This window comes from Struthio camelus, chromosome 7 (genome assembly GCF_040807025.1).
Source record: "Struthio camelus isolate bStrCam1 chromosome 7, bStrCam1.hap1, whole genome shotgun sequence".
Classification (NCBI taxonomy): domain Eukaryota; kingdom Metazoa; phylum Chordata; class Aves; order Struthioniformes; family Struthionidae; genus Struthio; species Struthio camelus.
Genome location: NC_090948.1, coordinates 5023199 through 5038940, shown reverse-complemented (window position 1 = coordinate 5038940; position 15742 = coordinate 5023199). Strand labels below are relative to the sequence as shown.

General features: G+C 38.5%; 1 protein-coding gene across 1 annotated transcript in view; it reads right to left on the bottom strand.

Annotated features, from left to right (window-relative positions):
• CPXM2 (carboxypeptidase X, M14 family member 2) overlaps positions 1 to 15742 on the bottom strand; it is an 81311-nt gene that overhangs the window by 7276 nt on the left and 58293 nt on the right. Inside the window, exons 7-12 of the mRNA XM_009670541.2 lie at positions 11652 to 11775; positions 9466 to 9662; positions 8415 to 8591; positions 7447 to 7744; positions 2313 to 2452; positions 1147 to 1246 (exon numbers count right to left, since the gene is read on the bottom strand). Coding sequence (XP_009668836.1) covers positions 1147 to 1246; positions 2313 to 2452; positions 7447 to 7744; positions 8415 to 8591; positions 9466 to 9662; positions 11652 to 11775 — 1036 coding nt within the window. The remainder of the gene's footprint in view (positions 1 to 1146; positions 1247 to 2312; positions 2453 to 7446; positions 7745 to 8414; positions 8592 to 9465; positions 9663 to 11651; positions 11776 to 15742) is intronic.

The window sequence follows — 15742 nt, the reverse complement described above, 5'->3', positions numbered from 1 at the left end:
AATCATCTAAGATGTTAAAGCATGACTTACTGTACCTCACTTGCTATGCAGCTAACGAAAAACCCAGAATGCAAGCTGGGGTATAAACAAACAAAATCAGTGTCCTTGTTTCTAATATTAAACCAACCCTGGAATATACAACAATATGATTTATGTGATTATTCCCCATGTTATTACCTTTCCATAACATCCAACAAACATTCTCCTCTTGCCACCTGCACTTTGAGTGTCAGGCAGTTACATGACGCTCATCGTTATATCCCATCTGCTGTTTCTCAAGTCCCAGTGCTCACAAGTACATTGATGACTGTCTGTGTCTTAAGTTTGTACAGTATCTGCACAAACACGATGGGTGTTGGCCAACATCCAGGCCCCTACCTACAACAGTTATATTGGTATTACTATAAATCCTATAGTTGCGAGTATCTACTCAAAGCAGTACTTTAAACATGGTACTATAGTGCCGTAAGTACTTTCTAGGCCTTTAAATAGGCCTGGAGTTTATACTGAATATACTTTACCCGTATCTCGGTATAGATCAAGATTGTGATAAATACCCATTTGTGCATTTTTTTAAACTGTAAATATTGAGAAGTAATTCTCTGGGATGAAATTCAAACATGCAAAGTAGTGTTTTTACTGAGCCCCATTAAATTATCTTTCATAACGTTGCAATGATTTGCAGAAGACTCTTAAGAGTGTGAAACTACCCCTTTCCTGTAGCAGCTGTTCCTCTTCTGGACAAATCTCTAAATCAAATCCCTAACACATTTAAATTCCCTTAACTGTTAACAACCACAGAAGCACTCTTCATGCAGCAAGCTATTGCTATGGTTTTGTTATTCAGTGCTATAACCATTCTGGGTTAGGCACTTATTATTTTTACATAATAAAAGAAGAAATAAGGATTCTTTTCTTTCTTAGTGTGGCCTATGTAGCTGCTCCATGGAAAGCTGCTCCATGGAAAGCAGTGACTCTCTCCTCATGTACCACTCCTTCTGTAATGCGCTCTGTGGATTGCACACTACCTGTTGACTTTTCCTCAGAGCAGACTTCAAAGTTACAGTGTGTTTCTGTTTTTTAATTTTTCTTTTTTCTTTTTTTAAACTAAATCTGTTCATTTGCGCTGACAGTTTATTTTTTTACCTGTGCGAATGTCATGGTTAACCCCTTCTACTGAAATAATGGCATTTGGAATTCCCTTTCCATGTGTATCTTTTACGATGCCTTTGATGCCCCGATGGACCTATTGAAAGAATAAACAAACATTATACAACAATAATCAGTAATATCATTAGTGGGATACAACAAATCATTAATTCCACATGGGAATTAAGTTTGTTCTATTCCTACTTCATGGTTCATACACTTTTGAAATATCGTTATGAACATACTATCACCCTACCAGGCATTAGCTAGTTTTGCTTTAGCTTACAAATTTTTCTAGGATTCCTGGAGCATCAAGTTCAAAGGAAAGACAGATGAAACAGATAAAGCAGCAAATGTAAGGGGTTTTCAGTGAGTTATTTTTAGCAAGCTCTGCATTCATGTAAAATTTTAACAAGTTTCACTATTTTGTCCTCTTGAGTTAAAACAGTCAGATAGAAGTGATATGCCAGTGTTTCTCATAGGTAAGATTTCTACCACAAACAACAAAAATCATGTAGTTTCTGTCATTTAAACCACAAATCATTAGTGAAACCACTCTTTGAAAAGCTTTTCAGGTTGAAGGGAACGTTAGCCCTGTGAAACCACAAAGATTATATGGCAGACTTTGCATTATAGAGACCACTTCTGATTTTCATTTTAGTGATGGTAACAGTTGAAATATTTGCAGAAAGCAGCCTAGCTTCTCATTCACGTGGATACATTGTAGAAAACAAAGTGTTAAAGCCACGTTTGACTTTCAGAAGCCACCTAGCAGGTTTTCACAGAAATTTCTGCCAAACCAATGGAAGGAAAAACAATTACAGTCATGAAAGAAACATATCAGAAACCCTTAGACTGCTTTGAAAACCTCAGTGACAGTGTTTGTGCAGCATAAAAGGCTAAATCTTCTCTAAGGCAATACGGGGTGACTCGGCTACGTGGCGCTAAACTCATGTCTGCTTTGCAGGAGCAGCCTGCAGAACATCGACAGCATCCAGGAGAAGCCTCCACAAGCAATGTGGATCCTCCAGGATATAGCTCTACCAAAGGCAAAACATGGCTGGTCGCAGCAAACTCAGGGAAAGCCAGAGCTTCTAGCTCAACTCCATCCTAATCAGAAAGGGTTCAATAAGTTATTCGGAAGTTATTCTTCTGTCAAATACCTGTTCCATAAAGACAATCAGAGATTCGCGGTTGTTTTCCCATTCTTCAGGTAACTCGCTTTCGTGGGGATACTTGTCACAGCCTACATAGATGGATAGCTCAAAGCAGTTTGTGTGCAAGTAGCTGAAGTCATTTATACCTGTCAATAAGGGAAGAAAAGAAACAGTTATATATCCTTGTTTAATCGACTGAACAGATTATTTCATGCAAAGTAAACAACAGAGACTGAATATTTATCTAGCTGACTCAATCTGCAGATCTAACAAGGAAATGCTTTTCAAAGAATGCCACATCTCCTGTAACAAAGCACCACGAGCAACATCAGGGCCACACTTTTAACAAAACAAGAGTTTTTAAAGATAGACAGTCCTGCCAATGTTTTTAAAACAGAGCACACAAGATTGCAGCATGACTGTATGGGCCACCGTGTCACCTTTCCACTAGTCTCCCCAGCATCACATCTCCGATTTCCTTCGGCGCAAAGAGCAGTGCCAGTCTGCCATCACAAAAGTTAAAGGAATCAGAGCTCTGGCAGAAAAAAGAAAAAAAGCTCGTTCTGGATGAGTCTCTGCGATATTGATAGGAAATGCGGAGGCACATCAGGATGACATCAGGTAAGAAGGTCTCTCTTGACAGTGAAAAGCTTGTGCTTCGCCTTTAAAGAAAGCGCTAAGCCTTGTTAATCCTGGCCACATTCCCAGAGAGCAGCTCTTCCCATGAAGGTCCACTTTCACTTCCAGCTGACCTCTCCGCTGCAGTGCTGGGCCCAGTAATGCCGGTGGGTGCCACTGGTGGGCTGAAAGGCTCCACACCTCAGCCCCAGCCAGGCAGCAGCCACAAAACACAGATGGTTTGGCACATCTTGTCTCCCAGTGGAGAGTACTGGCAGGAATAAACAATGCCAGCACCCACACAGTAGACTGACTGCCAATTCAATCACAAGTGCAGTCAAAGGTCTAGCTTCCAAAATCTACTCTTATTTTTACTGGAATAAGTCTAGCTTCAGAGGTACTGCAGTTTATGTCCACAAAACTCTAAGGGCAGAATTCTTCCTATGCATTAAGCACCAGAAGGGCAATGACTGAACTCCCTTCTCTTTCCCTCCGTATAGTTCTCCACATTATCGATTTCACAGAAACCAACTACTGACCCAGTTTCCAGCGGAGAGAAGGAAACCTCAGCACATTTTCCTAGAGCAGTACCCTTATGACCGCTCTGGGTAGAAATGCTATGGTGTATATTAGCTTGCATGGGTGCAGAGCGAGTAACATAATTTATCCAACACTAAATGCCAGGATGCAAAGTAATGTGCGCACAGTGATTGTTATGCAAAAACAGTTATCAGAGCAGCTGATAGGAGAGTTTGTTTTCTCAATCCAAATTATTCTCCCGCTCCAGTAAAAGTAATAGGGGATGCAGAAAAATCAAGATAGTAAAAATTCTTATAAGTTAAATGTGGTGTCAGTTTTAAGCAATGAAAGGACCTATTCCGTTTCTCCCTATTACAGCTTTGCAAAAGATTGGAATCAACACCATTGCTTTGCAATAGGGATTTCTGTTAGAAATATGCTGTAATCAAAAAATAGAGCTTCAGTGCCTCTGTCCTTTGGCGAACTGCAGTTTAAGTCTACATTACAGAGATAGCGGTGTTCTTTATAAAGCCCAGGCTCTGACACTTCTGAGCACTATGGAAGATGGTACTTAGATATAGATCTCTGAAACATTTCTGTTTTTCATGTTTATACCCTGATTCTCAAAATTATTTTCCTTCGGGGAAATAATTTATTAGTTCTCCACAATCACATAGATAACACGACACAATAGATGAATGCTGGAGGAATAAACGATGGGAGTTTCATTTCCTATCGTCCTCCCACATTTATAATAAAAAATTAAACGTGCAAATTATTTATTCATGATTACTAATTATTATATTTTACAATGGCAAAATTCGCAGGAAATGCGTTCACTAAGTATTTCTGATTGAAAGGAGTTAAAAAAATCTAGCCCTGTCCAATTACTGTACAGTAGCAGTCAAGGATTTAATGAGCCCTCAGTGCCTTCCGGATGCAGAGCAGGAGGATTATATAATACAGATGTTAAGCTTTCCACATTTGCTGATGGGGAAAGACTAAAATATCAGACTATGGCATATGCTACTCTGCATAAATGTGCTTCCCTTCCGTTTGAGAAACAGTCACAAACATTTTCTCCTCACATGCTGCATTGCATCCTGATTAATCTATTGTGAAATGTTTTGCAATATGCAGTAATTGCTCAGTTTTAATACATGTATTTAAGAAAATGGTTTAATGTTGCCAAGAGCAACTCTCCCTGTAGTAGCTGAACAGGCAAATCCAGCCATGAAAACACTGGGTATAAAAAGAAAAAAAATCATACGTTGTCTCTATGCAGTTCACCCAGTGCAGCAACATCACATTTAAAATTGTTGAAGAATTTGTGCTCATTGCAGTCCAGAATATGTACAGGGGAGAGTACAGCTGGATTTCAAAGGTATATAGAGATGTTTGATATCTGTGAGACATATTTGTGGTGCACATACTTCTTCAGGAGCACTCTGGGCTGAAAAGGGATCAAAACACTCCCTTATAAATTTTATGAGGCATGAGCAGTGAAAGGTTTATATGGCTTATCACTGTAAGGAAACGCAGCAGGTGGGTGAGGACAGAGAGGATGGACACCTCCAAGCTTTTCTTTGTTGAGGAGGTACCCAAAATGAAGGAAAGCTTTCTACACGCAAGATTTTGGTGTATCGCCTTGAGAGCGGAAATTAAGCAGCTGTTTAGGAGAAGGAGGACTGCTACACATCAAGCTAAAGGTTAAATAAATAGAAAAGAAAAAGATTAATGACCTATATAATTAGATATAAATAGTTAAGGCATTATAGAGGGAAAGAAATAGATGTAATATCAGAGCAATTCTTTGTCACTGAATCTGAAGATACTGGAGTCATGTTTGGATAGCCCTTTACAATATAAGGTGCTAGCGGTTAACTTACTATCAGCTGTTTAAAAAATTTATACATTTATACACATATGCATATTACATATGTATATACATTTCTCCTTACCATACAAATCCTTCCCTTATGTTTCTCTATATAGATGAGCAAGAGTTTCTTATTTTCCAAGAAACTGTACCCAACCGAGCTCTCCTTGTTTTCACTGTTACAGACACTCTAGTGTAACTTTTTTGACAGGATCTAAAGCCAATTAAAATTGTAAGAAAATTCCCAGCAATTTCAATGACTTTTGGTTCAAATTCTGCCTCTCACAGAGAAATTAAAAACACATAGAAAGCACAGATTTAAAAAAGGTGTGACTTCACGGAAGTCGGAGGAGAAAATCATGGTGAAGGGCCTGGAAGGATTTGTCTGAAACCGTCTTGTAGGTCTGAAACCATACCCTTTGAGGTCTAGTATAGAGTCCAAGGCGTAAAGAATGGGTGTAAAGAATGAAGGTAAAAACAATATTCTAGTGATTATCAAAGATAGTTTCGGAAGTTTTATTATAACGGCAGAAAGCAAGACATAAAATGTAATGAGAAACATCATAAGGCAATAAAACAAATCAGATGAGCCAAATTCAATATATAATTGCTACTAAGAAACTAAGTTACTACTCAGCATCTATATTGTAGAGCATTACTTAACATAACTTAATGTGTATCTGTTAGTGACATGTCATCTTTTTTGGATCGATTCATAATCATGTTTCTATAGCACTTAGGAAAATTAAACTCATAAATTAAATAATTAAGCGGTCAAGTTAGCATTCTAAGTTTTTCAGAATTTGCAGAATGCATAGAAACGTATTGTCAGGCATTTGGCTTGTGATCCAAGCAGTTCAATCTTTTTTCTCCTGGATTAAACTCAGCACTTTTTTAACTTAGTGAAAAATTATTTAAACGAAAATATAATTCCTGGCTCTAGCCTTTAAAGGCTGGCCATCATCATTAACTGTACAAGGGCCAATGTAAAAACAGTAAAAGCTTGTGTCCAAAACTTGGAAATGCTTATGCAGTGAAACAAGCTGCAAATTGCAAACAAGAGCTGGCTCTAATAAAAAATTGGTGTGCACAGTCACTTACTTGCATCTAGTTACCATTACTGCTGCAGTTTTTGTTCCTATAGTCATTCAACTGATGGCAGATACGTAGCTTGTTTCTTAATTTCATAGACTATGTTGTCTAACAGATGAACTGATGCACAGATTTTGAGAACTTTGATGAATCAGGGGAGTCCCCATTCTGAGTCTGCTTGATTGTGTACACACACATAGAGATGATTGAGCCTATTGCTGATAAAAGCGTGCTTCTAAATGGGCTTCTCTGGAAGCTGATGCTCTCTCTACAGGACACAGCTTCCCTTTCGCTCTGTTTGACAGGGTGACAGGCTTGGGCACATGGTGAATGACGCAGCTGGTAATTTATTCTGGCAGCAGAAAAGCCTACAGAGCCAATTCAAAATGTAAGCGTAAGCATGTTCAGGCCTTTTAAAAGTAGGACAGTAGCAGGCAAGCAGCAGCATTCTGTGGCATGTTTTTGCAACTTGAAGTGAATGGGGACTGATCTGCTACTGTATTCAGTGAGCAGGATCTGAAATCAAGATTTTCTGATCTGAAGGCCGCTGCTGTCTCTCCCTAGTCTCCTTGGCCAGTTTGGGAGTCACTACTCAAATCCTGGCATTGGTTACTTCTGCTGTTTGGCTCCAGTATTTTCTCTTGCTACCTTCTGAGATGGCTAAGTTTGACAGATTCCCTCCTTTCAGTGGTTTTGGCCTAGCTTGTTCTTTTGAATCAGTTTGGATGTTGTTTAGGATTATCTGACACATGGTATGCTTTACATGTGACAGTCTTAAACACATGAAATAACTAATGCATTGCCTGTGTACTTTTGGAAACATCAGCAGTACATGAAACAGCTACTGGGCATTTCTGACAAGTTCTGTCAATCTGCTGACACCTGACAAAGTGCAACAAAGCAGACTTTCAGATGGGGGAATATTCTTCTCAGTGTACATGTCTACCACCATTTCCAGGCAGTTATGACATTATCATATTTCACAGGGTAACCGCACTGTGAATCACAGGAAAAGTTTCTACAGACACTTACTTCCAGCCACTGTATGCCATGAGGCGCCATTAACGGTGCCATCCTCCTTCTGGAAATCCTCCGTGTGACACGCTCTCCGTCTAGCATCTGTCATCAGCCGGTGCGTGGAGGCATAGGAATATGCAAGCCAGCGAAAGACGTGGTCATCTGGAGTAGGTGTGTAATCCTGGGTTTTCCACATGGAACGCACCATATCATAGGGGTACGCAACGACCAGTTCTCCTCCCTGTAAATTGCCACCCAGCACAAACGGAATTTTTTCCATCCATGCTATTATTGCTCGTGTCTCGACCGCCACCTAGGAAGAAAGGAAACAATGCCTTTGTTTGGACTGGTGAAATCTGATGATCTTCTTTCTCAGGCAGATGAGACAAAGGTGTCCCACTGGGGATTGTTTTACATGGAATATGCAGCTGGCACAAGAAATGTTGTCAAGGGGAAAGGATTCTTTAAATCACAGTGGCTGCTAGCAGTGTCTTGGAGGCCACCAACAACCCATAAAAAGTAGCACAACCTTAACGTTTGTGATTTACGCAGGAGTGTTATTTTAATATAAGAACATGAAGGGAAAATCCATGAGAAAGCTTCATAGTGACTGAATTTGCAAGGAGCTTTTCTATGTTACAAACTTAGGGAGAAGTCTGACTAATAGGACTGAATCCTGCAGAGAGTTTCTCTTTGTCTAATTGTTGCTTCCCAAAATTTGGGTGTCCTCCAGGCTCTCTCAGTATACCAGGGAGAAGAGGATCCTTCCAGAAGCAATTCATTCCACCTAAAGGAAGCCTTTAAAATAAGCAGATGAATTGTACTTCTAGGGTGCCATTTTTATACAAGGAAGCTTAGACAATTAGATTCGAAATGTAACTTCTAGGAGAAGTTGCTTATTTCTTGAGAAATTTTGTCAAGCTCACCCTTTCAGCCTGTCCCACTCTTTTTGTTTCTCTCTGTTTGGAGCCAATTTTACTTACTGTGGCATTTTCAGACAGGTACCAGTCTGGAATTGGAATGTGATGATTTGGAATTTTTCTTTTACTCTTCTGATCTTCAGACTCCCAGAGCAAAGAGTTTAAATCAGGGAAATTATTGTTGATATCAATGCCATCCTGCGTCCATCGTCCTAAAGACCAGCCCCCTAATTCTGAACCCTTAGAGCAAAGAAAATAAGAGAAATGGTCATTCAGAACATGGTAACCTGTAAGCCCTGAGCAAAGTGTTTCGAAGATCTGATACTGGATAATTCTATACAAGGAGAAAAAAAGAAAAAGGAAAAAAGAAAAAAAAGGGTGAGCTGTTTTATTAACTGAAATGAAAAATCGACTTTCTCATTTTATGTGAAGTCTTGAACAAGGTGAAGCAAAACAAATGAATAATTACCTGGGGTTAGCTGAAATATTCTATTGTTTTCCAGGTTTCTATTTAAGACTGGTTTTCCCCTCGTTTGTAGAGGAGATGGCAGGTATTCCTTTCATGGCTGAGAGCTCGACTTTTACGTTCTAGACTGCTACTAGAGACTGCCCTGGAAGGTTTTCCAGTGCATCTGACCACAGCCCATGCAATTTTTCCTCCTGCATTTTTTTTTTTTATTTCCAGACAGAATTTTTACAATGCCCAACATGTTACATTATCCTTAAAGATACGCTATTAAATTTCAGCTGCAGAAGAATGCAAATTTTCATGTTCATAGCTTGATTTCTTCAGACAAACCAGACTGCATGATTTGTCATTTCACATAATGATGACTGATCCAAACACCTCAGTATAGTTTGCTCTGGCAGTCTCAGTGACCCTCCATTCTGCACACATCTTCCTATTAATCAGTATCACAAAGAATACAATTTCTCACACCTTTTTTCTGAGTAAGATGCTTCAGTGGCTTATGCATGCTTTTGTGTGTTTATTTTTTACTTTATTCTGATGGCTTACAAAATATGATCTTTGAAAAAGTAATGACAACAGCAGCAAATTTCATTATTCTAATAGCACTAAACAAATTCCTTGATATGTTGATAACCATATTACCGCTTTATATGCCTTGTCATATCCATCTGGGTTGACTGAAGGAAGGAGGTGAATTCTAGTACCCTCAATGAGATGGACAATGCGTGGGTTCCCAGCCAGATACTCTTGACACATAAACTGCATCAACAAAAGGATTAGCTCACGTCCAAGCACCTCATTCCCATGGGCTCCTGCAATGTACCGAAATTCTGGTTCACCTGTTGAAAACATTGGACAGAAACGTAATCAGAGCAGCAAACTGAGGATGTAATCAAAATCCCCTTGTGTCAACACGGGTCGGAGAAACACCTTAACTGGACAAACAATAGCTGAAATTATAACTTTACAAAAAGCAATAATTCATTTCTGTTGCTATTATGTAAGAACTGGCTTATATACCAGTAATATATTAATACATACGCTGAGATACATTTTCCATTAACGCATTTTTAAGTTACACTCAAAATTTCACCATAATACAGGTAGGTCTTAAAAGTTCTGTTAATCTAAAAATAACATGACAAATCCCTTATTGGTAGTCTGTTAGGACAGATGTTAAGACTCTTAGAAGATAAGAGTTACTGACTTCATATAACTGATCTCTGACCTCAAACACTCCTTCTCCCTCACTAATCAAAAATGAGGTTACTTGTCAAGATTATATTAACTGTCATAGTATTTGCATGCAACTTCAGAGCTGATTAGGAACGATGCTAGCTATTCAGAGGAGAGCACTCTCAAACACCTGCTAGAGCAGGTGAAAACTGTCCAGTGTATGGCTTGTGGCTGGATCCCACCTGCCCCAACACTTTTTTTAGCCCATGGTACATTCCTTGCAATTTCTCGCTGCAGGATTCTCAGACACTAGCAAGGTAGGGCAAGGCAGAACAGATAAATTATTCCGGCAGTGCAGTTTGTTTTCTGCCACTCTCCTTCCCAGTGAACCCCATGCTATCTGCTGGCACAGGAATAGAAAGCCATTATTGAACAACTGCCAGCAGACAACGTGCAGCCATCGGTGTGGAAGATGTGCGTGGTCACATCCCTGACCCACTCCCAGCCATGTAATGAGGAGTGAGAGATTCAGAGATTGCAGTCTTCCAGTGCCCCCAGAAGAGGTTATGAAGCCTGTTCCGGTTAAAGAATAATAATAACAGTAATAATGCCGTTGAGCTAGTGCATGCAGCAGCTAAACAGTTTTTTTTTTGTTTGAACATGTCCATGGTCTTGCAATTCTTCGGCGTTACCCAGATTAACCCATCCTTAAGGATGTATTTTGGGAAATACAGAACTAAAATTCCACTTAATGAATTAAGAAGGAGTATACCAACTCAGACAGGAAGACTCCAAGCTTCAGTATGCTTCAAAATCTATGTGTTGTCATTTTCTTTCAAAATTCCAAAAGCTCTATGTAAGTATTGACAAGCAGTCCCAGAAAATTGAAGGCTGACCTACCAGGCTGTGGTAATCGCAAATAATAACCGTTGATCTAACTCTATATTACTGTTCTAAGATTGGCTCCAAGTCTACTGACAGAGGATGTCTAAACTGTAAGTATAAATATTCATGTAGCCCTCCGTCAGCTAGAGCTAAAGCAAAGAGATGTCTCTGGAGTGCATCCCAGCACTCTTCCTTGGGCGGGATGAACAAGTATTCGGGTATCTCTTTGGTACAGCAAACATAATCTTCTTCTATTCGAACAGTTGTGCTTGGCAGTATCATAATGAGATCTTTGTTTGTCTCCACAGAAGGACCAAAGACTGAGTGGGTTTCTATGCTAAGAATTATATCACCATAGAAAATTGTATCCCCACACTGATCAGGGAAAGAATATTGGGAGATTTCATCTGTCTTTGCTTGCACTGCACACACACCATGAAAAAAGAAAATTTCCATCCAGCTCTCTATAAATCCCTGCACTAAAATCAATTCCCCAGAACTAAAATCCACTCTCTATTTTTTTCTTGTAAGGAATAAAGCTCATTATCATTAAAGAATATGATTCTACATTCAAAATACCTTCTATGTGTGTTCACCCTCCTCTTCCCAATTTAGAAATATAGCACTGAAGTTCCTCCCACATACATTATAAATCATTGCTGCCATGAATATAATTTAATCGGTGATAACTGCTGCAGATACACAGAATAACGGGTAAAGACAAAAACCCAACACCCTCCAACAGTTTAGTTAGACTAAATCCTAACCAACTTCGTGTTCTCCTGGGTTGTCAGAAATCTCAACGGCATACAGCTTTAGTCCTTGGTTGCTTTTTCCAATATTGTAAATTCTTGTGATATTCGGGCACATTTTATTCACAGTTTTCATCAACTGTCAAAGGAAAAAATTGTATATAGTTAGACAATGCATCGTTCAAAATATATCCAATATTAATTTTTTCATTCCAAATTGGTTGTAGCAAAAGCTGATCATTTTCTCCTCTGTTCTGTTAACATAAAGCTTTTATAACGGAAACGTAAAGTTAGATGTTATGGCTATGCCACCACACAACATAATATTTGTTCAGCTAAAACAAGCTGAATACTGCCTGCTGAAGCACCACAGTGGGGATGAGGTTCAAAATTTTTCTTACGTATGAGATATTTTTGTAATAACACGAAATTAAGGACGTGAGGGGGAAAGTCAAACAGGAATAATAATAATTAAAACAACAATCTGCTACATTTACTTTTATGCTACCAAGAGGTAGTACAACACAGTTTTTGAAAACATTGCACAACAGAGCATAATTTGCCACCTTTACCTTTCTTTCAACGTACTCTATGATTTAATATACTTAAGTCACTTAAAATGACCTAGTGTGTCTCTGGCATGGCAATGTTCCCCCCAGACACACTCTGCCCAGTAAAGGAGATTTCTCCCTCCTTGACCTTATGTGCGAACTTAATTCAGAACTACCCAAGAGATAAGGATATCATCCATTTAAACACTATTGTCCTGGAGAACTCTCATTACATCTACCATCTTTATTTAGGTAGAAAGCAAGCCCAGCCTTCTTGTATTACAATATGAAATCTCATACAGTAAAACCATTACTTTAAGCAGTATTGTTACGGTCAAAATAGCAAGCTGGATGTCATCTGAAAGACTCCCATAAACATAGCATGACACATACCTTCAGTAAATAACCAGTAAACCAGATTCCTCAGAATTTGCTTACCTGGTTTTTGCAAAAATAAAATCAGTAACGGAAATGCCAACAATCTTAACTAATCCAGTCCAAGAACATAACTTTTGTCAAAATCTATTCTATTCATCATGTCTACAGACACTGCTTGACATCCTAAAATATAATCAAACAGCTCAATATAGTGTATAATGAAGGTCATGGTAAGGGGTTAAACAGTTCTGTTTAAGTCCATGTAATTATGCAGATATCATCCTGATAAGGATATCTGGAACTTACATCATCCTGCAAATGAACAAAAAAATCTTCAAATGTTAAAATTTACAAATATGACTGGCCAGAGTTAAGATAATGTGCTCTGCTTTCTCATGGTATGAAATGGAGACATCTGAATCAGGCTCCCTGAACATCAGCAAAAGGTGTTGGTTGTCTGCAAACAGTCCTGAACGTTTCTAAAGTTTATGCTCCACACCCCACCCTCTCTCCAACACATTCAAACTCAGGTCAAGAATGATTAAAAAATTCTCTGAAATGTCTTTTCAATATTTGCTTCTGAGCTGATACTTCCAATATCTACACCACGTTTACATTGAAAGAAAAGGAACAGTTGAACTAGACAGGCACTTATTTTATTTCCAGCATAACAGTGATAATACTACGTTAGCCACTAACATTCATTAGGTCTGTCTGCACAACATTTTGGGAACAGAGTACTGACGTGTTTAAGTAGCCCATTTGAGATCAAAGGAAAGATGACTTTGGTATTCTAAAACTTTTGTTGCAAACAGACCCTATGCGGTTTCTGTATCTAAAGTCCTGTATGGCCATTTGAAACCACTGATTTTGGCTTGGGTATTTGCATAGATTAAAGGGAAACATACATGTGAAAATGTATACGGTCTTAATAAGAAGCTATTAAAAAAAAGGTTCAAATGATAAGAATTAATCTTGTCTGCTTTTCATTTGAAGAGTTTAAAAAAGAAATAAGGACTTTATTGTAAATTGGAACCCTGGGGAATATTAATTAGACAGTCTTTTCATAAACAATGGTGCATACATTATTGAAGAAGTATTGCAGCATAGCATAACTCTTTGCTCAAACGGTGTTAATTTAGAAACAATACTGGATGATAACAAGGCTGATGATTTTAAAAAATGCAATAATTAGATGTGTCCAATTCCCATGCTACCATTTAGCAAATCTAAGTGGAAAGACAATTCACATTGGGAAGATCATCATTAAAATTCCACTCATAAAAGACTTCACTTCTATTTATAATCATGTTGCAAAGAGACTGAAAGGAATTTAGTTTTGTACATTTGCTCATCTTACAGATTGGTTTTAGATATATATATGAAAATGTCTTTTGCAAATCTAAACTCAGCACTGAGAAATGCAATTAGATATGCTCTTTCAGTGTGTTGGCTAGTTTTGTCTCTCCTTTTTTCACCACCACTATGATGATCAATGCACGGGTATTATCGATACACAAGTATTTCTCTGGAATCTTATTGTGCTCAGTAGCCTAGAAACATACAGTAAAAGAAAAATTGCCTCAGAACTTTTATAATCTCAAAACATAACAGCTATGAAACAAATTGAGATAGGAAAGGAAGAGAAGAGGGATTAATTTTAATAAAAATACAGTATTCTCTAGCTTAGCTCTAGTGACAATTGTAGGTGCAATAGGTTGTCAATGAAATTAAAGGCTAATCTACCTGCCATCAAATGTGTACAAATTTTCATTGCAGGATTTTTAAATACTATCACTTGAGTATCTTCTCAAGTACCAGTTACAGCTCAAGGGTGAGATAGTAACACTAAGATAAAGTCTGTTTAATTTCAAGGGTGCTTACTTCTTGAGGTGAATAAAGCACCTTTCCTGAAGCAGGGCCTCTCTAATGGACTTCACTGTGGCTCTTTTGATAAGAGTATGGGTATAGTAAGGTAGCTAAGTATTCATATATTAATATAATACTGAAAATCAACATATTTCATATTTCATTTTCTCTCATACCCGTTTGCTACGAATGGCACAGTAGGTCATCTGAAATGTCACAGTGTTTTCCTTGCGCTTGTACAAACTGTCAAACACAATTGATGATAATAGTCAGTCATGGCTTTATTAACAACCAGCAGGACTGTAAAACATTTCCACATTTACACTCACTAACAGTTCTTATTTGACAGTTCTTATTTGTTTGTCACTACCAATTATTTATCCTATTAGCACCCTGGAAAAACTTCATGCAGTCTTTGAAGAAGCCCCACAAGCCTGGTCTCTGAAGGTCCAATTCCTCCACTTTGCAGCAAGTGTGTTTTAAACATAGGTCTAAGTACCATCTAAACTTAGAGGAGGCAGAAGGAGTCTTAGTCAATTAGAGCTATTCTTTACCCTTTGTAGAGAGCTTTTGGAGGTCTGAATCCTACAGCAAACCAGGTACAGAGGTCTCTATGTTCCTTGTTCTGCTGCAGGCCAAAACGGAAATTGCCCCCTCCTTGAGCTTTGACAGTCTCTGATAGCGCTGTATATTCCACACGGCATTTTATGGGACCTAGGATTTTTGATAGGTATTGCTCTAGTCTTCCAGACTTGTTTTTTTCACCGTTAAATAGACCTGTTCTATCGGTAACATATACAGCGATCTTAAATTCAGCAGAATGTTCTGCATTAGCATTACATCACTTCCCTAGACAAAGATGGGCACGAAGAGCAACTGAAGACTTCAGGAGTGCTTAGAGCCTGTCTCTTCCCCAGGGAACAAGTAAAAGCCATTTAAATATTCTGCTACTTCCTAAGCAATAATATGATCCAGGTTAGTGATTGCAGTTGATTACAAGGACAAGGTTGAAGCTTCCGTCTCGATTCAGATTTGACTTCCTGTGTCGTGAACTGTAGCTGACTGAACTCTTATTTTAGAATAGGTCATAACACAGAAAAAATATCATTTTCAGGCAATTTGACAGGATTTTCTCCTGCTTTCAGTTTAATAAGATATTTTATTTTGTAAAAAGGGAGGTGCTTTCCGTTCTTTCATCATGACTGTACTATACACAAGCAACACACATACTCAGAGGCTCACCTCCTTAACTGTTTTGGGGGATATCTGTCAACCATTTTAACAGCTTCCTATACAAGCATGAATACA